The sequence below is a fragment of the Stenella coeruleoalba genome, assembly GCF_951394435.1.
Source record: "Stenella coeruleoalba genome assembly, chromosome: 4".
Taxonomy (NCBI): Eukaryota; Metazoa; Chordata; class Mammalia; order Artiodactyla; family Delphinidae; genus Stenella; species Stenella coeruleoalba.
The window spans coordinates 103,967,387-103,990,280 of record NC_137149.1 but is presented as its reverse complement, the minus strand read 5'-3'; the positions used below and the strand labels follow the sequence as shown (position 1 = coordinate 103,990,280).

Genomic DNA, 22,894 nt, shown 5'->3' with positions numbered 1-22,894 from the left:
TTTTTGCCTTCTTTGTCAAAGATTAATTGACCATAAGTGTGTGGGTTTATTTCTGGGCTCTCTATTCTGTTCCATTGATCCACATGTCTGTTTTGGGGCCAATACCACGCTGTTTTGATTACTGTACCTTTGTAGTATTGTCTGAAGTCTGGGAGAGTTATGCTTCCTGCTTTGTTCTTTTTTCCTCAGGACTGCTTTGGCAATTCTGGGTCTTTTATGGTTTCATATAAATTTGAGGATTATTTGTTCTAGTTCTGTGAAAAATGTCATGGGTAGTTTGATAGGGATCATACGTACTAAATCTGTAGATTGTTTTGGGTAATATGGCCATTTTAACAATGTTAATTCTCCCAATCCAAGAGCATGGGATATTTTTCCATTTCTTTGAATTATCTTCAATTTCCTTTATTAATGTTTCTCAGCATGTAAGCCTTTCACCTCCTTGGTCAGGTTTATTCCTAAGTATTTTTTAATGGAATTTTAAAAGCTATTGTTTTTTACACTCCCTTTCTGATATTTCATTGTTAGTGTAAAGAAATGCAACCGATTACTGTATGTTAATCTGTGCCCTGCTACCTTGCTGAATTAGTTTATCAGTTCGAATAGATTTTGTGTGGAGTCTTTAGGGTTTTCTATATATGGTACAATTTGGATACTTTTATTTCTTCTTGTTGTCTGATCGCTGTGCCTACAACTTCCAATACTGTGTTGAATAGAAGTGGTGACAGTGGGCATCCTTGTCTTGAGGCCTCATTGTTTTGTTTTGTTTTGTTTTTTGGCCACGCCACTTGACTTTTGGGATCTTAGTTCCCTGACCAGGGATTGAACCCAGGCCCTGGCAGTGAAAGCATGGAATCCTAACCACTGGACCACCAGGGAATTCCTGAGGACCCTCATTGTCAAATGTGCAGTTTTTTTTTTACTGTTTCACACATAGATATTAGCATGCCAGATAGATCCCTTCAGGTTGTCACATATTATTAAAGAGTTTGGAACTAATTGCACAGTATCACCCAGCATAGGTTAAGGAATAGGCTTTATTGGTGAAAAGGAAAACTCACAACACCAGGGTGAAGGCTGTTGGACAGCTTCTCCACACCACCTTCCCCTAAATCCCCCTCACCCTCCACAATGGATCTCCCTTCCAGTGGGGCAAGTGTGAGAAAGCGGCCTTTATTATCTGTAAGGGAATAAACAGATTGCTTGGTGTCAGGCAGTCAGGATTTAGGGTACTGGCTCTCTACAGGGGTTGATTAGGAATGCCAGCTGCCTTGCGTCCTGAGGACCTTGGGATATACATACTTGTGGGATGTACAGTGCCCCATGGGGAAGTAAGGAAGGCTTAGAAGAAGTCACCAGTCTCATGGAAAGCAGAGTATTGAGTGCCATCTCTGCTGAGAGAGAATGAGGGAGCCCCCTTTTATTTTCTCCCTGAAGAAAAAGATGCTAGACCTTTCTAGAATTCTCTACCATCACTGAATTTTCAAAAGATCATATTCCAAGAGTGATTATCACTGAAATCAGAAATGGTATATGAGAAAGAAAAAAAAAATCCTTGGAAGTATTTGATATCTATACATCTCCTCCTTATACACTACCATCTCCTCATAAAATTCCCCTGTGATTTGCAGTTTTTATTGAAGTGAAATCCACATAACATAAAACTAACCATTTTAAAATGCACAATTCAGTGACAGTATAATTGCACTGTTGTACAACTACCATCTCTGTCTAGTTCCAGAACTTTTTATTACCCCAAAAGAAAGCCCCATACCCATTAAACAGTCATTCCTTATTCCCTCAACCACCAATCTGTTTTCTGTCTCTAGGGATTTACTTAGTCTGGATTATTTTACGTAAATGGAATCATACAATATGTGGCCTTTAGAGTCTGTCTTTCACTTGGCCTCCTGTTTACAAGATTCATGCATGTTGTAGTATGTGTCAGTACTTCATTCCTTGCTGTGGCTGAATAATAGTCCATTGTACATATTCCCACATTTCGTTTATCCATTTGCTGGCTGATAGACATTTGGCTTGTTTCCACCTTTGGCAATTGTGAATAGTGTTGCCATGAACACTTGTATACAAAGATTCGTTTGAGTATCTGTTTTCAATCCTTTTGGGTACCTACCTAGGCATGGAATTTCTGGAATGTATGGTCATTCTATGTTCAACTTTTTTTTTTTTTTTCGGTACGCGGGCCTCTCACTGTAGTGGCCTCTCCCGTTGCGGAGCACAGGCTCCGGACGCACAAGCTCAGCGGCCATGGCTCACGGGCCCAGCTGCTCCACGGCATGTGGGATCTTCCCGGATCGGGGCACGAACCCGTGTCCCCTACATCGGCAGGCGGACTCTCAACCACTGCGCCACCAGGGAAGCCCCCTATGTTCAACTTTTTGAGGAACCGTGGTTGGTATCTTTGTCTCCTCTGGTTTAATTAGAAACGCAGAAAAAGAGTGCTGCTCAAGAGAGCCTGTAATGCAGTTGAAGCAATCCCTTATCCTGAATATTCTGAAACATTCTTCACTGAGGCTAAAAAGAGAGAGTGTTTGCTGTTTATCAGAGAATTGGAAATGTTTCTAAACCAGTAGTTAACGGATTAACAATCTTCTTTGAAGTTGGACCCTTACAGGAGGCTTCTGAGTGACAATTTCAGAGAGACTCAGGGAATGTGGTCAGTGCCGTGGCCAGGAGTCCTGTGAGCACTAGGCTAGAGGTGAGATGCAGCTCTTATTTTTACCCTTTCCATAGGCTAATTCCTTGACCTGCACCCCGACCCTTACCGCACCCTGTCCCCAGCCGAACACTGACCCTCACGCAGTCCCCTCTTCATTGCCCATTGCCCCGTTCTACTCCCACTCAGAGATACTGAGTAAAGTTGACTTTCTCATATAAGACAACTTCTAACCGTGGAATACATCATTAAGGAATAACTGTAAACTCTTGTGTGGTTTACTTAGCACAGATTTCATAATGTGCAGGAATCAGACAGCCCTGATATTTCATAATACACTGGCTTGCCATACTGAGTTGAACGGCTATCAAAACACACAACCCAAGCTTCGTTTGCTTATAGAAAGTACCACCAAACCACCTAAAGTGACAATAGATTAGAATGCTTTTCACATGAGAGCATGCGTTGAGGATTATATCTTTAGCCATTTTGTGGTTGAGGGGAACGTGCAGCTCATTCCTGGCTCGCAATTCTAGTCCATCAAGTCCAGGCAGGCGGAAGTATTCTCTCTCTCAAACGGTGAATTCTGATCCACTGCCGCTCCTGAGGGGCATGGTTGCCCATGTGACCGAGAATGATGGTACTGCCACAGCTTCTTCAATTTTCCCTGCTTTCCTTTTGCTCTTAGTAAACACGAGGCCAGAAATCCCAAGCAATTGTTAAGTGGCGAAGAGCCCAGCTTGAGTGTCTGACAGACTCAGACTTCAGGACTAGTTTGCTTCGTACAAGCCATGTGACTTTGGACCACTTTGTCAACCTCTCTTTGCTTCAGCTGCCTCGTCCTGACAAAAGAATGTCTACTTCAGGGGGCATTATGCGTGTTAAATGAAGTAACGCGAGTCCAAGACCTAGCACAGCGCTTGGCACATTGTCCAAGCAGCAGGTCGAATTGTTGACATAGTAACCGATTTTTGCCCAATATTTCTTTTTTCCTCTTTTGCTCCCCTGCCTCCCCCTCTACCCACCCCGCTGCCCCGCCAACCAGTCTCAGAAGAGACTCTGCTTGTGGTTTCAGGGGAGGGAAGGGAACAAGACAAAAAAGTTGTCTCTTCCTAGTTGTTGTTTCAAATACTCTGCAGCCTTAGAGGAACAACAACAACAAAAAAGAAACATGGATTTGAAGACAGAGGTTCTCATTTTCCCACAAACCCCAACAGAATCAGACCCAAACCCAAACCCAACAAACTAGAAAAGATTCCCCTCACTTGGGGGACAAAGATGATAACAGGGAAGCTATAACATTTCTTGGTTGGATGAGGCAGCAGATGGGCCAAGGACAACCTCCCGGATTCCCTCTGCCTTGGTTTGCTGTGTGATAGCATATGAATGGTAAAGCAGCTCTAATCCAGGAGCCTGTAACTGGTCTCATAAAGAAGTTGTGTAAATGTGAGAAGTTTGGGGTGCTTGTTAAGTGGGAAGGGAGGTGACAGAAATTCTTTCTTATGGATCCAACATTGCTCAGGGTTAAGGATGCTCCACAAACATTTAGAAATAAAAATACCAGATCACTAGGGTGTGATGGCACCTTTTCTAGATCACCTTCAAATCATAGTAAGAAAGCTAAGAGTTTAGATAACCTCTTGGAGCCAGGCCGATCACAAAGTAAGTAAGGCCTGGGGCCACCTGCATCCTTTTTCAGGCTCCTAAAATAACGAATAGATAACAAAATATGGTATTTCAGTTATCCATTATGTCATAACAAACCACCCCAAAACGTAGTTGCTTAATACACAGCCATGCATTGGCTCCCAATTCTGCAATGTGGGCAGGGCTCAGCAGGACAACTCATCACCTCTGTTCCATGTGGCATATGCTGTATTCATCCGGGAGCTTGGATGAGCTGTGATCCCCCTCTCCTTCTCCGGGGTCTCTTTCCACGTGGCTTCTCATCACCCAACGGTCTAATCTGAGCTTCTAACATGGCGATTGGATACCAAAAAGGTAAAGGAAGGAGCTGCCTAGACCTAGAACGGGCACACTCTCATCAATTCTGGCACATTCTACTGGTGCAGGCAGGGCACAGGGCCAGCCCAGATTTAAGGGAGGGGAATAAACGCCACCTTTGACTGGAGGAGCTGCAGGAGCCTACAAAGAAAGGAAGACTTGCTGACAGTCATATTTAGAAACTATTTCCCACACAGGGTTGTAACAACTGTGGCGTATTCTAAATGTTTACATTGAACACATCGACACTTTTAACATAACCGTGTACAGTGACTACATGATTAACCTCCTTTGAGTATAATATCAATATTTTAAATTGAAGGTGGGGCCCAAAGAGTCCTTCTTGCTTCTCCCTGACTCAGTCTGTTGTCCTGGCGCCTGTCTTAGACTCTGTGAAGGAAGTTCTTTCTTTTCTGAGTCCTGAATGATTGTGTCATTCGCAGTGGGCACCAACAGTCATTCATTCACAAAGGCACTTGTTCTTCTCAAGTTCTTGTGCTTCTGATTTTAGGTGTAGAGGGGTCCCTGGGAAAATTCCTGACTGTCTCCCTACCAGGGCATCTGTATCCCCATCCAACCAGTAGCATCAGTAACCCCTTCCTCCACTGTCTGACCCTCCAGAGTGTGAGAGGAGCTTAATAGTCCGCGTACCTGCCATGCAGCAGCTACCCCTTGTATGTAGAGAGGGAGGCTCATCTGGAAGGGGAGATGATTCAACAGCACAAAAAAACCCAAACGTAAGAGTGCCAATGAGCAAGGGAGGTGACGCATCCCACAGAGCAGAAATGAGGAGGAGGTCTCAGGAGCTTTGGAAGCTTGTATGAGAATCTGGGGGGCTTTGGGCAAAGTCCCTGTCAGTAGCTGCCACGGGATGGAGAAGATGAAACCGAACAGAAAGACAGCCAGGCCAGGAGCTCAAAAGTCGTCAGCTCTTTACGTTAGGAAAGAAATTGCTGTGGGATCACAGATTGCTATTTTGGGAACATGAGTTTGTTTGTTTTTCTAAGCTGTTTATATTTTCTGTAATTTAGGTCCTTTTTGTTCTCTCTTAGTGTTTAGTACATTTTAAAAATGCTAGTCTGGTCAGCTGTGCTAAGAGGAACCAAGAAAGAGGTTTTTGTCCAGTTTGGACCAGAGTTTTAAAGGGGAAGCAGCTGACCAACCACGTGACAAGGTGGAGACAAGTGCCGTTGCTGGAGTGAGAGAGCCTCAAAGGGAAGGTACACCGAGAGCAACTGAGTTGGAAACTGTGGTTTAGATGCTCCCCCCACCCCGAGATGTGTTTATCAAATCTGGGTCCATCTCCCCATCCCTACGGTCTGTTACTCCCCTAGTGGCCCAGACAAGAGGCAAGAAGAGACCTCAGTGAACAATGAGAAGGAACAGCACCCTGGGATTGGTGGCCCAGGGCTGGAGTGGGCGGGTCACCGTGGAGTTTGCCCTCCAGAATGCAGCCAGCAAACAGAAAAGCTGGTCTTAGTCTGGAGATGGGGGAGGGGTGTTCAATGTTAGCCGGAACCCCGGGGTGCCAAGTACTCAAGCAAGCAGGTTACCAAATCTTTTTTCTAGTTAATGCAGGAGAGGACACACACAGGCTGCAGAGGATCCCGACCAGTGTCCAGGAAGGGGATGAGTGAGGGTTACTGGGGCACAGGACAGAGCTCAGGTAGATAGGTGGAATCTAAAGCAGAGACAGGGTCAGAACAGGCCATTATCACGGCAGAATTGGGGGTAGGGAAAGGCTGCTGCTGATGGCATGAGGACTGGGGACCGCCCAGGCATCCTGGCCGTGAGGTTTGGAGGAGCTGAGTCATTCCAGACTCCACCCAGGCCTGGTTCTCTGGGACTGCTGCTCAAAGACCTTTGGTAGCTACAGATGGGTAGAACTGGGATTGGGCAGCCACTGTCACTGCCAGAGTCACGGGCTCAGGCCTGCCCTCACGGTCTGCTCCAGTTATCTGAAACCTAGTAACATGCCCAAAGATAGTGGCTTAAAACAACAATAGTCCTTTATTTTGCATTTCAAGCAGGGCAAGGCAGAGACCACTCTGCTCCATGTGCCTGGGGCCCATGACTTAAATGGTTGGGGACAGCAGGGGGCGGGCAGGGCATCTCCCTGTGGTCTCTCCCCTGTTCTCTCCAGCATGGAGGCCTCAGGGTAGCTGAGCTTAGTGGTGGCTCAGGGCACCAAGAGCTACCATTTCCAGAGGCCCAGAGAGAAGCTGCAAGGTGTTTATGATCTATCTTAAGAAGTTCCAGGATATAGTGATTTAGTGCTTTCCATCCCTAAATCCAGCCCAAACTCAAGGGAAATGGTATAGACCCCACTTCTCAATAGAAGGAGTGTCAAAGAATTTGCCCCCATTTTGAATGCATCACAGCATCTCACCAAGTCGTCAGCAAAGTCTCCCAGCTGAACCCCCTGTTCCCAGATTCTCACTGATGGCAGCTGGGAGGCAGCAATGCACTGGGTAGAAAAAGTGAGGGCTTTGGAAGTCACCGGGCCTGCATTCTGGTCGAGGCAGGATTCACCCCTCAGTAACTGGTTGAGCTTGTTAGGTTACTCACCTCTCAGAGCCACGGTTTCCTTGTGTGCAAAACGGGAATACTACTACCATAGTGGCCAAGAAAACGTACTCTCAGAACTTGCAGTGCAGAGCATAGCTGACCAATGGTCCTGTCCCAGCTGCTGAGCCCTAAAATCTATCCTCTGATCCTCATCCCCAGCTTGGTGCAGAGGCCAGTTTCCTAGGGCTGCCGCCAGCCCAGGCCTAATGGCAAGAAGCCTATTCCTGGGGGATGCTGGACTCCTGGGACAGGGCAGCTTGACTTAGGTTCCCCCAAGGCCTTGCTGAACTTTCTTAGAGCTTCACTGTAGCATAAGATGCTTCCTTCCATTCAGCCTTCCCTCCTCACCTCTCTCCTTCACAAAGGCCACACCTGCATCCCAGGTCCAGCTTCCTGTCCAAGTGCTCCCATCTGGCACCGGCTTGGGGGAACTGGGACAAACAGCCACAAGGCTGCTGTGGGTATTAAATAGGTGTGTGTAAGCACCTAGCCAAGGCCTAGCATATAGTTGATGTTCATTCAACTCATACTTCTTGAGTCCCTGCTGAGTGCGGACTTTAGCCTGGCTGCCTTGGGACATATTGGTGAGCAAAGCAGATGAGAACATCAGGGCCACCTGCTTGAAGCCTCTTGCTGACCCCACTGAGCAGGGATAAAGTCTCAACTCTCCTATGGGACACAAGAGCCCTTGAAAGTCTGACCCCAAGGGGCCTCCACACCTCTCATCCTACACTGCACACCTGAGCCTAGAGTCAAAAGTAACTTCTTTCCTCCTACAATCTTGCTTTTTCACCCCCAATGTCTGAACACAGCTTTTTCTTCTCCTCCAAATACCTCTTCCCTCCCTTGCACACACCCCTCACGTGACAAAACAAACCCTTACCCATCCCCCAAGGCCCAGTTCAACTGTGAGGTCCTAGGTCGCCGGGGCAGAGGTGTGGTAGGCACAGATCGCAGCACGCACCTCGTCAATGTTACACTGCGCCTTAATTGCGGTTCACAGTGTCCCCGCTAACTTGTGAGCTCGTCTAGAGCAGGCGCAGTGTCGTATCCATCCTGAATCCCCGGTGCTTGGCCCGCAGCTCGTATCTGAGGAGGGGGTAGAGCCAGGGAGGGCAGGCGATTTTTCCGGGGTGGCCGCGGGGCCTGCGACGAGGGGGCGGGGGGCGCTGCCGGGCGGGTATCAGGGAGCCGCTGGCGCTGGGGGGCCGCCGGGACTGACCGCGGGTCGCGCGGGCCGAATCGCGGCAGCCGCTGCGGGGCACATGACTGCGGGCTCAGCCTCCGCCCCGCCCGCTTCCCCGCGCAGTTGCCGGCTGTCGCCTCCCGGGGCTGCGGAGAGCCCGGCCGGCGAGCGTCCCCGCCCTGCGCGCTCCCTTTCCCTCGCGAGCTGCGCCACAAGGGCGTCGCGGCTGACCCGGCCAGGGAAAGCGAAACCAAAGCGCGCCTTCCACTCCCCATCGGCCGGCCGGGGGCAGTGGGGCCGCGCTTGTCCGGCCGCGGAGCCGGGAGCCAGGCGCATCGGCCGGGCCGCAGGCGCCCGAGGGTCCCGGGTCTTCCGGCCGCTACTGCGGCGGCGCCTCCCTCCCTCCCTGTTTCCCGTCCAGTCGCCGGCCGCCGGGCCCGTGAGCGGTGCGCGGAATGGGCAGGTGCTGCTTCTACGCGGTGGGGACGCTGTCTCTGCTTCTGCTGGTGACCAGTGTCACGCTGCTGGTGGCCAGAGTCTTCCAGAAGGCCGTGGACCAGACGATCGAGAAGGTGAGGCGTGGCCGGCTGTGTGTGTGTGTGTGTGTGCGTGCGCGCGCGCGCGTGTGTGTTTGGGAGGACACTTCCAGCCCACCCTCCCTCTGCTAAACCTTGTGCAGGGAGGATCTGCACCCCGGCGAACCCTCTAGACTAGAGCCCTGCTCTCCTCCTTGTCTTCTTGGGGTGGGTTGGTAAGGGTTAAAGAAGGAGGAGAGGAATGAGGACGCTTCTGTTCCTTTTAGAATAATAAACGAGACTACGGATCTAGACTTTTAAAGAATTCACTTCTCTTCTCTTGTTTGCATCCCCGCCCACCCCGGGCCCTCCCTACGCCCCAATTTCTGTTGGGCCCAAACTCATTTCCCTCCCACTTCATGAAGAAACAAAACTAAATGAAAGACCCCACAGGTGTGTTGGCTGCTTGCTGTGGCCTTGGAAAGTGATGTGGGGTGGGATGCGAAGCGGGTGTGTGGTCTATTGTGTCCTTGCCTTCCTGGGCTGAGCCCACGCTTGGCAGCCAGGCCAGGCCTTTGGGCTGGGTGACTTTCCAGTCCATCAGAGTCTGTGCTTACCGGCCGACTTAGATGTTTGATACCTTGTACCAGCGGTCTGTGTTGCTTTGTTTCACCGTGGATTCTTGCTCTTCTCAAACAGCCGTAAGCTTCAGGCAGAGATACATTTAGATCCTTAAAAGAATCTGAGCCCATCTCTTCCCCCTAGATGTGTATGCTGGAGAGCTGGTCATTTCAGATTTCTCCATCCTATGACTTCACCAGTAGTCATTTCTCCTGCCCTTTCACCCACACCCACCAACCTGTGTGGAAAGAGGAACCAGAGAGAGTTAATGGGATCGCTTTTTCCTTTAAAAAAAGATTATTGGAGCAGCCTTTCTTGTTAGCACCCGTAACTGCATGCCTAATTTCTTCCACTGGTTGACACTTGCCCTTGGCCAGATAATAAAAGCCCTGGGCCTCCTCCAAGATTGATCACTGCACTCCCCGTTAGCAAAATTGTTTCGTTCCAGGTGGCAAAAGACATATTCCTTTAATAGAGGCTTTTCTAAAGGCCATCAATTACTTGAAATCTGACGGTTAGAGGCAACTTAAAAAAAAAATGCCACGGCAAAGCATAGTTTAATTTTTTTAAAGTTCACATTGCCAGTGGGAGACAAGGCCCACTGTCTGAGCTGCTCAAAGGCCATTCATTGTTTTCTCTGAGCACCCATGTTCAAAGAAAAAACTAAACTGAATCTCTCCACGCTTGTCCACCTGCAAATCCATGGCAAGATTGTTTAAGGAGGTAACCTCTTGCTTGGGTGACTAGAGTTAAGCAATCCAATTGCAGCCAATTGAATTTTCTTGTGTGGGTTTGAAAGGCTGTTTCAGGAGAGCCCGGTAGGTTGAGTGATCTCCGCCGTGTCTCAGACATTATCAGCCTTCTGATGCTCTGTGGGTGTACATTCGTGGGCAGTGCGCAGGGAGGATGCCGGGCGGTGTGGGCTGTAAGGCAGCTTGGCTGGGGCTTGAGTTGGTGTTGATATTTGGTAATTGGCTTTTAAAGGTGGTTTTCTCCATGAGGAACGGACTCTGATCTGACTGATAAATTATAGTACAGAGGAAGTGAACTTTCAGAATTGCCTCACCCTGTTAAGGAATATCGCACAATGTGGTATGTGAAACTAAATGACAGGGCTAGTTTCTGTGGACAGGTGTGGGAATATTGTAAGGCAACCAGAGGTCACGCATTACCATCATCACCATTCTGCTTTCCCGGATCACCTGTAGGATGGTAGCAAGAGGTGGCGGGAAAGAGGAAGGTCTCTGCAGGTCAATTCGTGGGCATGAATCCTGGCTCCCCTGTGTACTAGCTAGGTTACCTTTGGCTGGTGCATAAGCTTTCTTGATTTTAGGTTTTTCCATCTGTAAATGGGGATAATAACAACTCCCGTAGATAGAAGGACTATAAGAATTATTAGAGAAAATGAGTGTACTTTTCATGGGGTATAGTTAGTATGTATAGTTATTTGTAAATGATACCAGTTTTATTTTCGTTAGAAGGCACGTAAGCAAAGAAAAAATACATGAGATTTGAGGTCAGGCATCCTATGTTCAAATCGTAGCCCTGACATTTCCAAGCCTTCTGCCTCTGGGCAAGTTACTTCTCTGAGCCTCAATTTCATTCCTCGGAGAAGTGAGGATGTTAGCCATCTTGGGCACAGCGGTGCGTTTACCGTGAAGGTCACGAAGCTCACGCTTTGGGTCCCTCGCTTGCACAGGCCCTTCCAAAGCCTTCTACCTAATTCTGTATCCAAAATGTTCTTTTCTTAGGGAGGGCCCCCACACCCTGTACGAGCTTCACACAAACCCAGGATCTGCCTCTGTGTGTGCTGTTGTGAGACCAAGTGAGGTAATCGGAGCACAGTATCAGGCACGGAATAGGTGATCAGTTATGGCTGCCATCATTCTTTCCATTAACGTTGTTATGGAAAATTCATTCATAACTTGACTTTAATATACTTGTAATATAATCCACTCTGATACTCCCAGTTCTTAATTTTTTCATTTGAAGACTGTGTCCTGTCTTGTCTACATCAAAAAGAGAAGAGAGAAAAAGGATGAAAATCAAATGAGTAGGTTGGGTTAATTGTGAGAAGCTTAGTAACATAATTCCTATTAGAAGAATTTGTCTCATGTGGTAATTATCTTTGATCCCACAGTAGCCAAGGGTGATTGAAGGGAGATTTTAATTTTGGCCATTGAATAGAGTGGAAGGAACCAAGACAGTTTGGTTCCATTCTTGCCTTGTTATATTATGCCTTGCATTGGGCAAGCCCTGTAATTGTTTCTCTCTACTTTTCTCAATTGCAGAAGAGGCAGAGTAATGCTTCCCTCCTTGGCCCACACCCACATCCTGGGGGATACTCTGAGCATTAACCAGGCCTTCTCTGTCGAGCATTTTAACCTCCCTGAAGACAGAGCTTTGCAGAGACCTAGCAATCTCTTTTCCTCCCTAGAACCTGGAAGGGCAGGATTTTAATGTGACATTTCATCTGGTAATCCTGCTAATTGTTCTGACACCTAGTGTAGTGCCTGGTACATGGTAGGTTGCTAAAAAGCCTGCTGCCTCACTTTTGATCATTTTACTTGAAAGAACAGTGTCCTAAGAATCAGCAGAACTTGGTTAAAACTCCTTTTTCTGTCACTAACAAATACTTGGATTAAACTGGACAAGCCAAGTAGCAAAGTATTGAACCTCTCAAACCCTTAGGTTCCTCATCTTGAAAATGGGAGTAATAAGAATGCCTACCTTTGGGTTGGTGCAAGAATGAAATAAAAGGATTGATGGAAAGCATATAGCACAGTCCCTCCCAAGCACCTGACTTTGTTATTGTTATTTGTATAGGCAACATATTTGTACAGACAACAGTAAACATTTGTTATTGTTTCCAGCTATTCGCTTCTCATCTAGGAACTGAAGCTTATATAGTAGAGTTCCTTCTAGCTTCAAATTTCTGAGATTCTATGACACAGGCATACGACCTGTGCTTGAGAACAACTCTGCAGCTCAGGATATTAAATTTGCCTTTAGGCTTGTTGACGGTTTAAACATCTCCCAGAAATTAGGACACAGAGCTGGCCAAAGTCAGGGCTGGCTAATAAGAGATGGGCTGGCAAGGGAAGCAGTGAGAAGGCAAGAGACTGTTGACACTTTGCTTCCTATTCACAGACCAAGGAAGAACGATAGCCTTAGGTCTCAGCGATGAGACAAACGGGACAGATTCCCTTACCCTTTGCCAGAACCTGAGTCTCTGGGCAGGTACCAGCTGGCCTCCATCGGGAGCCAAAGCAACTTTGGAGTTGTTCTAGTGCCTCAAGAAATAAAATATAATCACTGATAATTTAACCAAGTAACATTGATTGGTGAATATGTGGGGTCTTTTTTAAAGTCAAATGAGTAAAACATCTTCATTGTTGTTTATGTAAAGACCATCAAGTATATGTAATCTTAAAGGGCTCCTTCTTGCCTGGCTACCTCATCTCCTTAGCTGTCTCTTTTCAGAGTTAAGAAGACATAGAATCTTAGATTAAGAAAAAAACCTTAGGCATCACTTAATCTGTTATTTTCTAGTCAAGGAAGCTGAGACTGTGTCAATTTTGAAATGGATGGTGGTGGGTATCGAATTACCTTTACACCTATGTGGCACTGGATACGTTGCCTGTGACAGTTCTGGCTTATTTACACCTGTTATCCCGGAGCAGTTACTAGCACCTTCTTTCCTTTCAAAAGATTCGTGGTGACAGAAAATTCTACCCTCACATATCACATCGTCCTTCACTTCTTGGCATTAAAGCGGGGCAATGCTCTCTGAGGAAATGAGGCACCCTCACGCGAGCTCAGGAAAGAGCTAGCCGTAGGGGCTTCCCTGGTGGCGCAGTGGTCGAGAGTCCGCCTGCCGATGCAGGGGACACGGGTTCGTGCCCTGGTCCGGGAGGATCCCACGTGCCGCGGAGCGGCTGGGCCCGTGAGCCATGGCCACTGAGCCTGCGTGTCCGGAGCCTGTGCTCCGCAACGGGAGAGGCCACAGCAGTGAGAGGCCGGCGTACCGCAAAAAAAAAAAAAAAAAAAAAAAAAAAAGAGCTAGCCGGCTTTTTATAAAGCCGGAAGAGGAAGCTCATAGAAATCGAAGGGTAAGAACCACAGCACAGTCAGGCCTCCTGACAATCCAGTAGAAACTGGAAAGTCAGCAGGACCAGGCACACTCTGTGTCTCCCACGCGTTCCTCTGCTTTTCCCACCAACCAGCTTCCTCTGTATCCTCTGGCCCAGGCTGTTTCCTCATCTGGACCTTCCCCAGCCCTGACCCTATATGACTCTTCAGCTGCTGAGCCTCCCATGAACATGCTTCATCTCTCAGTTCCTTCCTTCCAGATTCGTGATAGAGTCATGTGATTGGCTCAGCACAAGCAGAAACCATAGATCTGTAAACAGAGGCCGTATCCTTGCCAGATTCTTGAACTCATAAGCAAAATTATCCGACTCCTCCCTGGCTTTTAGAAACATGATCTGGTGACATCAAAATCATATTATGTTTCTTTCAGCTGTTACTAATTCATGGTGACCGTGCGTGCATTCATTACTAGTGGTTAAGACAATGGAGTAAACCAGTAGTTCTCAGTGTTGTCCCTAGACTCTAGGGAACCACATCAGAATCACCTATGGAAATTTAAAAAATAGAGACCCCACCAGCCCTGCTGAATCAGAGTCCTTCGGAACAGCACCCAGGTCAAAGAGCTAACCATGAAGTCTGTGACTGGTTTGGATGGTGATTATGTTAACCCATGTCTTCACTCCTTGAGATGACAATTCTTTTTTTTTTTTTAACTTTGTATTTTATTCTTTATTTTTGTTTATTTTTCTGGTAAAAAAAAATACATGCCATTGTAAAAAGTCAGACAATAAAAATTAATAAAAGAAAGATTACCACTGTTACATATATTGTTGATTAATCCACATTTTTTCATTGTGTATATATAGTAATACATATACTTTACAGAAATGGGGTGCTTCTATTTATTTTTAATTTATTTTTAATTTGCTGTATTTATTTTTAATTTCAACTGGTATGACTAACATATAAAAGAGTTGATAATTCTAGTTGAGGGCCATTACTCTTAGTAATTACTATTATTCTGCACGTTTACATTAAAGGACATATCTTTAGGGAGGGAGGGGAAGGTTCTAGATTGTGAGAATCATTTTTGTTTTCTTGTTGAATAAAGTACAAGATTTCATTGTCGGGCCGCAGCGAAGGGGCCATCTGTTCTGCCAGACACTTGCTTGTTTCCCAGGGAGGAATCAGCAGGTGGGATTATAAGATCATTAATGAAAACACAGGATGTTGGCCAAGTGACTGGGCATTAATGGCCTATATCATCAAGATATATACTCTATATACATGATACATTACATGAAGCAACTGTTTTTTTAATCAAAGCTGGTAAGTAGTCAAAAGCAACCGAGGAAAATAAAGGCTCCTTTCAGTGTTTGCTCTCTATATCCAGAAGCACTTTTAGGTATATTCTTTGGCAGTCATCTGTTTATTTAGCAAATATCAATATTTAATGAGTGTGAACCATTTGTGAGGCGGTGTGCTAAGAGCTATGGATACAGTAGTAAATGAGACACAGTCCTTACTCTTATGGAATTTATGATCTAATTCAGAGTTTTGGGGCTCAGACCCTTTTATTCTCTTAACAATTATTGAAGACCCCAAGGAACCTATATTTCTGTGGGTTATATCTATTATTTACAATATTAGAAATTAAAACGGTTACATTTTTAAAACACAAGAATACACAAACACATATTCCGTTAGCTGTCAGAGCGATGACATCATTACAAGCTGTGTGACCTCTAGAAAGCTCCTCTGTATGCTCCTGAAAGAATGAGAGTGAAAAAGGAAGATTATGTCTTAGTATTATTAAGGAAATAGTTTTGACCTTGGGGAACCCCCTGAGAGGGTCTTGGGGACCCCCAGAGGTCCTCAGACCACCCTTCGAGAACTACTGATCTGGTTTTCATTTAATTAATTTTGTTGATTTTTAGAATAATTTAAAAAATAACATAATGTCTCTGCTTTACTTCTGTAAGGCCAGTTTGGAAGCTATATTATTAATGTTTTCAAACCACCAGGATTTTGTTTAGTTTGTTATTGGGTTGGCCAAAATGTTCATTTGGTTAGTGAATGTTCAATAAAGTTCTTGGTGAAAATGAAAAATGTGTCTTTTATGTTTACTTAAAACCGAGCGAACTTTTTGGCCAATTCAATATATATTCATATGTCCTTTTCGTTTCATTAGTCCAGTGTGAAGGATAGTAGTTTGGACCATTGGTGATGCAGGTTCAGCAAATCTCCTGTCTTTTCCTGCATGTGAAACAAACTAGACTAGAACATAAGCAGCTCCATAATTGAATTCCTTGATAATTCCCCTCTAGCTTCAGCCCTGCCAGGGATTTTCTATTCATATGACACAATTTAGTATTTAAAGCTAGCCTGAAAGCTCTCTTTGAAGATAGCTTTGTATCCTCTTCCCAACCTGCTGAATGAATGTCATACAAAATAGATGGTCAGGGCTTCCCTGGTGGCTCAGTGGTTGAGAGTCCGCCTGCCGATGCAGGGGACACAGGTTCGTGCCCTGGTCCGGGAGGATCCCACATGCCGCGGAGCGGCTGGGCCCGTGAGCCATGGCCACTGAGCCTGCGCGTCCGGAGCCTGTGCTCCGCAACGGGAGTGGCCACAGCAGTGAGAGGCCCGCATACTGCAAAAAAAAAAAAAGAAAAAAAAGATGGTCATTAAACATTGTGTGGATGAATGGAAGAACGAAAACTTAACATCTTCAGGATGATTTTGTTTGTATATTGTTATTTAGCTTCACATTTTTGTTCTACTCTGTAGGCCAGTGGTCACGTTTGCCTCACTAATAGTTTATACCTTTAAAATCTGAAAAATTCACCAAATAATCCAGCTTTCCAGCTTCTCCGGAAACATGTGGCTGTTTTGCAGTGCTGACCCCATCACAGTCCTCTGTGGCAGCAGCCTGGGCAGAATAGAGGCTGCTAACCTCCCTCCCTGTTCCCACCACGGTCACACCCCTGTTGTCCCCTGACTGCAAGGCTCAGTGAAAATGCCCTTTGTCATGGTGCTTGCTCTGCTGTCTTTCATAGAGTAGAGAAATATCTGTTTGTGTTTGATGCTCTTTACCAAAAGAAGGAAAATGAAAGATAGCCTGTGTTTAACAAAATGTGTTTAACAAAAATGGGAAAGGGCATATTTCTGTGTAGAAGTGAATATTATTGCTGGGATTTGGCCTGCAAATATGTACAAACCTGTACCTGCTTCACTCATTGACCTTTCCCACGGGGCTCCTTTGGCATCTGAGTTTTATACTCTTTCTAGAGAAAGCAAGGCAGAATGCCATTGTTATGGGAATGTAATCATTACTCTTGCAAGTCCCATTTTAAGGATATTACTTTTAATACTATATTTCTGATAGTCCACAGTAATGGAGGGAAGAGGAGACGTAGAACATTACTTATTTCATCTTTGAGAGATATAATCACAACCAAACAGGTTGTAAAAGAATGACTGGCTCCACAGGTTATACACGGAACCCAGCATGATTGTCACGGCCACACTTCTTATTTATTCACATCTTAAAACACTTTCTCTCATCCACTCCTTCAGCCTTTTCCCCCCAACACCCCGCTGGCTGGAATCCGCATATATTTCCCCAATTTTCACCTGGTCCTTTTGATTAAGTTTCTGTCTGGTGGCTGCTTTTTCTTTAGGCTGGCAGTTCTCAACCTTGGTTTCACATTTGTAATTACCTGGAAGCGTTTAAAAAGTCCTCTAGTGTGTATTTTGTAGCAGGAGCTTTTTCAGGATAACTCTTCCATCTTCTTGTCTTGTATGTAATTTTTTTTTTAAGGGTCAAGTTTTTTTTTTAATATATATAAATTATTTATTTGTTTATTTTGGGCTGCATTAGGTCCTTGTTGCTGCGCGCGGCCTTTCCCTAGTTGTGGCGAGCGGGGCCTTCTCTTCATTGCGGTGGCTTCTCTTGTTGTGGAGCATGGGCTCTAGGCGCGTGGGCTTCAGTAATTGTGGCTCACGGGCTCAGTAGTTGTGGCTCGTGGGCTCTAGAGTGCAGGCTCAGTAGTTGTGGCACACGGGCTTAGTTACTCTCCGGCATGTGAGATCTTCCCGGACCAGGGCTTGAACCCGTGTCCCCTGCATCGGCAGACGGATTCTTAACCACTGAGCCACCAGGGAAGCCCCCCTTGTATGTCATTTTATAGACAGAGTAGCAGCTTACACATAAACTAACATTTGAACCTCAACTGTCAGATCTCATTAGCCGAAATCGTTGGAGTTGCAATTAAAGCAAAATGAGTTCAACAACAGTGACATTAAAAAAAAAAAAAAGCCAAGGCATTTGTTCTTGAGTTAAAATAAGGTCAGAGAATACGGGTAAAATGTTAATGGCAGTGTATTTCTTTTCCCTCAACAGAGAATTTAAAAAGGTAAATAGTGCAAATTACATACATTAATTACTTACATTAATTAATTAATAAGAGTCTGCATTGGGTTTGCTTAATTTCAGGGAGAAATTTTTTAAATAATGCAAACCAACTGGTGTTTTGATATATGGTGAGTTTTATTAATCTGGAATCCAATGAGAATCATCCACATGTTATTAGATCAGGTTCTCAAAGTTGGTCTGCATCATCTCTGGGTGAATTTAGACGGTGTAGACGGCAACACGGATGCCGAGTTTGTGTTTAATTTTTTTTTTTTTTTTTTGGAGAGAAGGAATGGCCAGAGAGAGCCATCAGATCATGACACAGACCTGACGAACCCTTTGTCTTCCTGACCCGGAGCTCCAGGACAAGGTGTGCCCATTAGAGAAGCCCTGTGTTTTTTAATTTAATTTAATTTAATTTAATTTATTTATTTTTGCGGTATGCGTGCCTCTCACTGTTGTGGCCTCTCCCGTTGCGGAGCACAGGCTCCGGACGCGCAGGCTCAGCGGCCATGGCTCACGGGCCCAGTCGCTCTGCGGCATGTGGGATCTTCCCGGACCGGGGCACGAACCCGTGTCCCCTGCATCGGCAGGCGGACTCTCAACCACTGTGCCACCAAGGAAGCCCCATGTGCCACCAGGGAAGCCCCTGTGTTTAATTATTAAGTAGCACTTTGTTGAACTAAAAGAACAACCAGCAGTGCTCTTGAAGCCTGAAAGTTTCCTTTAAAGTATTACTTACTCCCATCACGCCTAATGCAATTCCCTGAGTGCTTATTTTTATCATCTGGACGTGGCTTATACCAGCATAGCTGGTTCAGCAGCCATCCTTGTGCTGCCTTCCAGAAAGAGCTGTGTCAGGCTGGCTTGGTTGTGTTGTATCTTGTGGCTGTACCAACTCATGTCAGCTCTCAGCAGAAGCAGCTAATCCAGCCCATACCTGGGGGAAGGTGGGCAGTTGAGTGTTGCTGGTGCTCAAAGGACCTGTCAGGGGATGACAGAGGATGGCAGGTGATGGGCTGCGTCAGGTCAAGAGCCTCAGACTTTATCCTGTGAGCAGTAGGGAGAGTGTCTGTCCTGATAGAACTCTCTGGAAGCTGATGTGGATAATAGCTTTGAAAGGGCCAAGGCTGGAGAGAAGGAGACCAGTTAGGAGACTACCTGTTACCTAATTACCTATTAGGAGACTAGCTAATACTGAACAGTATTGTCTCAGTCCCCACCGGTGATGAAATAGGCACAGGAATAGAAGTGGAGAAGAGGAGGAGGTAAATTCAACAGGACTGAGTGATTGATTACGGGAGACGATCATGAGTCCCTTTTTCGGTCACGTTGATGTTGAGCAGCCTGTGAGGTATCCAGATGGGGATTTTAGGATGAATCCATACAGTTGAAATGATCCAAATAATTTCAGGCACAAGCCCCTCTTTGGGCCCTGCACTGTTACATACAGGTCAATTTTGTGTCCTTAGCTAAATGTCTTCTTGAAACAGGGCCTATGCTTGTTGGGCATAGAGAAAGCTCTCATTATATACATATTGGCTAATTAACTGAAAGGTAAGTTTTTCAGTCCAAATGATTAACTTGGCTGTTGACACGACAGATTGACCATGTAACTTGATCATCTTTCCAATACCTCTTTTGATGGTAGTGCCACCATATTATGCCTGGAACAATTCATCATGTTCTGCAGTTTCCAAAGTCACATTGTAAAACTGATTTGGGACCTTGCACTGATTGTTAATTTAGCATAAGTGGAAAACTCTGCTGGTTACAGGGTTGGCTAGTGGCCCAGGAAGGTCTCGGAGCCCAAGTGATGGTTTCTCTACAGTTTCACGGCCTTTCTGGGGGAGGTTGCCAGATAAAATGCAGGATGTCTAGTTAAACTTGAATTTCAGATAAACTACAAATGATATTTTAGTGAGTATGTCTGTGCAATATTTTGATTCATTTCAATTTATCAGTTGTTAGCATCCTCCCATACAGATGTCATCTCTCTCTCATACACTTTTTCTTGAATTATTTTAATGCAAGTTGCAGATATTACAGCACTCTGCCCCTGAATCCTTCAGCATTGCATCCTAAGAATTAAAGCATTTTTGACATGGCCTATGCAATATTTGGGACATCCTTGGGCATCCTTTGTTTTTATTCACTAAATCTGGCAGCTCTACCCTGAGGGTGCGATGGTGAGGCAGCTGCTAGAGTGGCCAAGCATGGGCTTTGCAAACTCACAGACCTAGACTTGGTGGGATTTCACTTGACTTACTGGCTCTGTGAGTTTGGGAAAGCTGGTGCCAACATTTCCTTATCTGCAAAATGGGAATTCTTACCTTGCAGGGCCAGCGTAAGGCTTAGAGATCCTGTCCTTAAAGCCCTAGCACAGCACCTGATTCCTGGAGACTTCCAGTAAGCAGCATTTTAGCAATGATAATCGTCCTTCTCTGAGCTGAATGTCAGGGAAGGAGATAAAAATAAAGAAGCAACTGTTTTAGAAATGTTGGCAGCTGCATTTATAAACTCCCCTCTGTTCTCTCATTCCCCTTCCCTACTTAATGTGTACACACACACACACACACACACACACACACACATGCACACGCACCACCCCACACCATCCACTCTGGGATTTACAGTGGGTTCCGTGACAGCCGTTTAGCAGGGGAAGAAAAGAGACATGTTAAAGGTACAGGAAAAACCAACACTCTTGAGAGCACGGTTTGAATGGAATCCAAGGTGGTCTGAGACTTGTTTGAGTGTTGACTCAGCTAAGAGTAACCAGGGAGAGGCCAGTGATGGGGGTGGAGGAGAATCCTGGGTTGTCACAACACCTGCTGTCACTGTGGCTCTAGCAAGCTGTCAGGGATTGTTCCTGTTAGTAGGTTTTCATTTGCTTTGTTTAGCGAAGGACTCCAGTCTACCAAATGTTTATTTCCATCCCGGAACTTCGTCATCCACTTGAAACTTGGAGGAACAAGTTCACATCAGACTGTCATGAGGACAGCTAGTCTTACCCTCCCTTCTGGGAAAGATTTTGCCTTCCTTCTTTCTGGGAACTCTTCCCCTTGTCTTTGGACTTTTTTGGCTAAGCTGGATACAAACCAGGCAAGATAAACTTGGGCAGTTAACCGTCTGTTCACTCACACTGGCTGGCTCTTTTGGGGTTCATAATTCTGAGATGATTTTCTTCGCTCTAATAAATAAACGAGGTTGCAAATCCTTTTTTTTTAATTGAAGTATAGTTGATTTACAATATTGTGTTAGATTCAGGTGTACAGCAAATTGATTCAGTATTATATATATATATACACACACACATATATGTATCTATATTCTTTTTTTCAGTTCTTTTCCATTATAGTTTATTACAAAATATTGACTATAGTTCCCTGTGCCATACAGTAAATCCTTGTTGTTTATCTATTTTATATATAGTAGTGTGCATCTACTAATCCCATACTTCCAATTTATCCCTTCCCACTCTGCCTTCCCCTTTGGTAACCATAAATTTGTTTCTATGTTTGTGAGTCTGTTTCTGTTTTGTAAATAAGTTCATTTGTACTACTTTTTAGATTCCACTAAATATTATATATTTAGAAATTATAGATTCCACTAAATATTATATGATTTAGAAATCATATAATATTTATCTTTCTTGGACTTATTTCACTTAGTGTAATAATCTCAATCTCTAGGTCCATGCATGTTGCCGCAGCAAGCCCTTTCTCACTGTGAAGTTCTTCACACACTGTGACGCTTGTCAGGAAAAGCTGGCGAGGAACACAGAGTGTTACATCAACCGTCCTGACAATAACAGGAAAAGAAATACTCTACAGCCCAGTGTGGCGGGTGGAGGCCCTTGGCGCTTGTGAGGGAGAACTGACCACAGCTGAGGAGGCATCGGCCTTACCTCTGTTTTGCAAGGACAGAGGAAAAGCTAGATGATGCTGGTTCTCTGTATCTGTTCCTTCTGCCTTGCCTTGGGGTCTGTTAATACATTTTGTAGAATCTGAGTTTCTTTCTTAGATTTTCACTTACAAAAAAAAAATGATAAGGGAACAGTTATTTTTTCTGCTTACGGAATTAGTTTACTTCTGTTGTAAAAAAAGTCCAAACAACGCAGAGAAACATCACAGAGAGAATGCGAGACCCTTCATAATCCTGTTGCATAGAGATAAAGGCTATTAGACGTTTAGTGTGGAGGCTTAGTGATTTTGAGGGTAACTAAAAGATTGAAATTGTAAAATTATCTATATATCACCCCCCTGGTTTCATGTTTGCATTTTATCTGCTAGTCTTGTCCACACTTATGCATATTTTACATTGTCTGCTTTTACCATTTAACATAGATTATGAACATGTTCCTTAGGTCTTTGTAGTTTTTATTTTTGTAGTTTTAATTGCTTTCTACTCCAGCCTGTGAATTATCATAATTCACTCAGTCATTCTTGTCCTGTTCAACATTTTGGTTATTTCCGATTTTATACTAATTCCTTGCTGTTTCAACCTAAACTGAATTTTATGTAGGGCTGGAAGAGAGAATCATGACTAAAGACTTTTTTTTCCCCCTCTTTCATTGTTTAACATTTGTTGGGTTGTCTATATTTGAGCAGACTCCTGGAAGCAACATGATTCCTTTTTTTCTTTAGACTAAGTCCTGAAACCCTCTCATCCCCAACCTGAAGATGGTAATAGTCAAGATCGCAGTCACCATTTACTGAGTGTTTTGAGCATGGCCTGCAATAAGCGCTCTGCTGAATCTTCATTTCATCCTTACAACAATCTTAGCCAAACCCTCCTTCCCACCTATGCCAGTG

The 22,894-nt window shown here is 45.1% G+C and overlaps 2 protein-coding genes across 2 annotated transcripts in view; one reads left to right on the top strand and one right to left on the bottom strand.

Moving 5' to 3' along the window:
• Positions 1-7,829, bottom strand: part of FAM47E (family with sequence similarity 47 member E) — a gene marked incomplete at its 5' end in the record, with an annotated part of 55,810 nt that extends 47,981 nt beyond the window's left edge. Inside the window, 2 exons of the mRNA XM_079919828.1 lie at positions 1,062-1,180; positions 7,598-7,829. Coding sequence (XP_079775954.1) covers positions 1,062-1,180; positions 7,598-7,829 — 351 coding nt within the window. The remainder of the gene's footprint in view (positions 1-1,061; positions 1,181-7,597) is intronic.
• Positions 7,830-8,437: 608 nt separating this feature from the next.
• Positions 8,438-22,894, top strand: part of SCARB2 (scavenger receptor class B member 2) — a 68,469-nt gene continuing 54,012 nt past the window's right edge. The window contains exon 1 of the mRNA XM_079919237.1: positions 8,438-9,007. Coding sequence (XP_079775363.1) covers positions 8,891-9,007 — 117 coding nt within the window. The 5' untranslated portion in view covers positions 8,438-8,890. The remainder of the gene's footprint in view (positions 9,008-22,894) is intronic.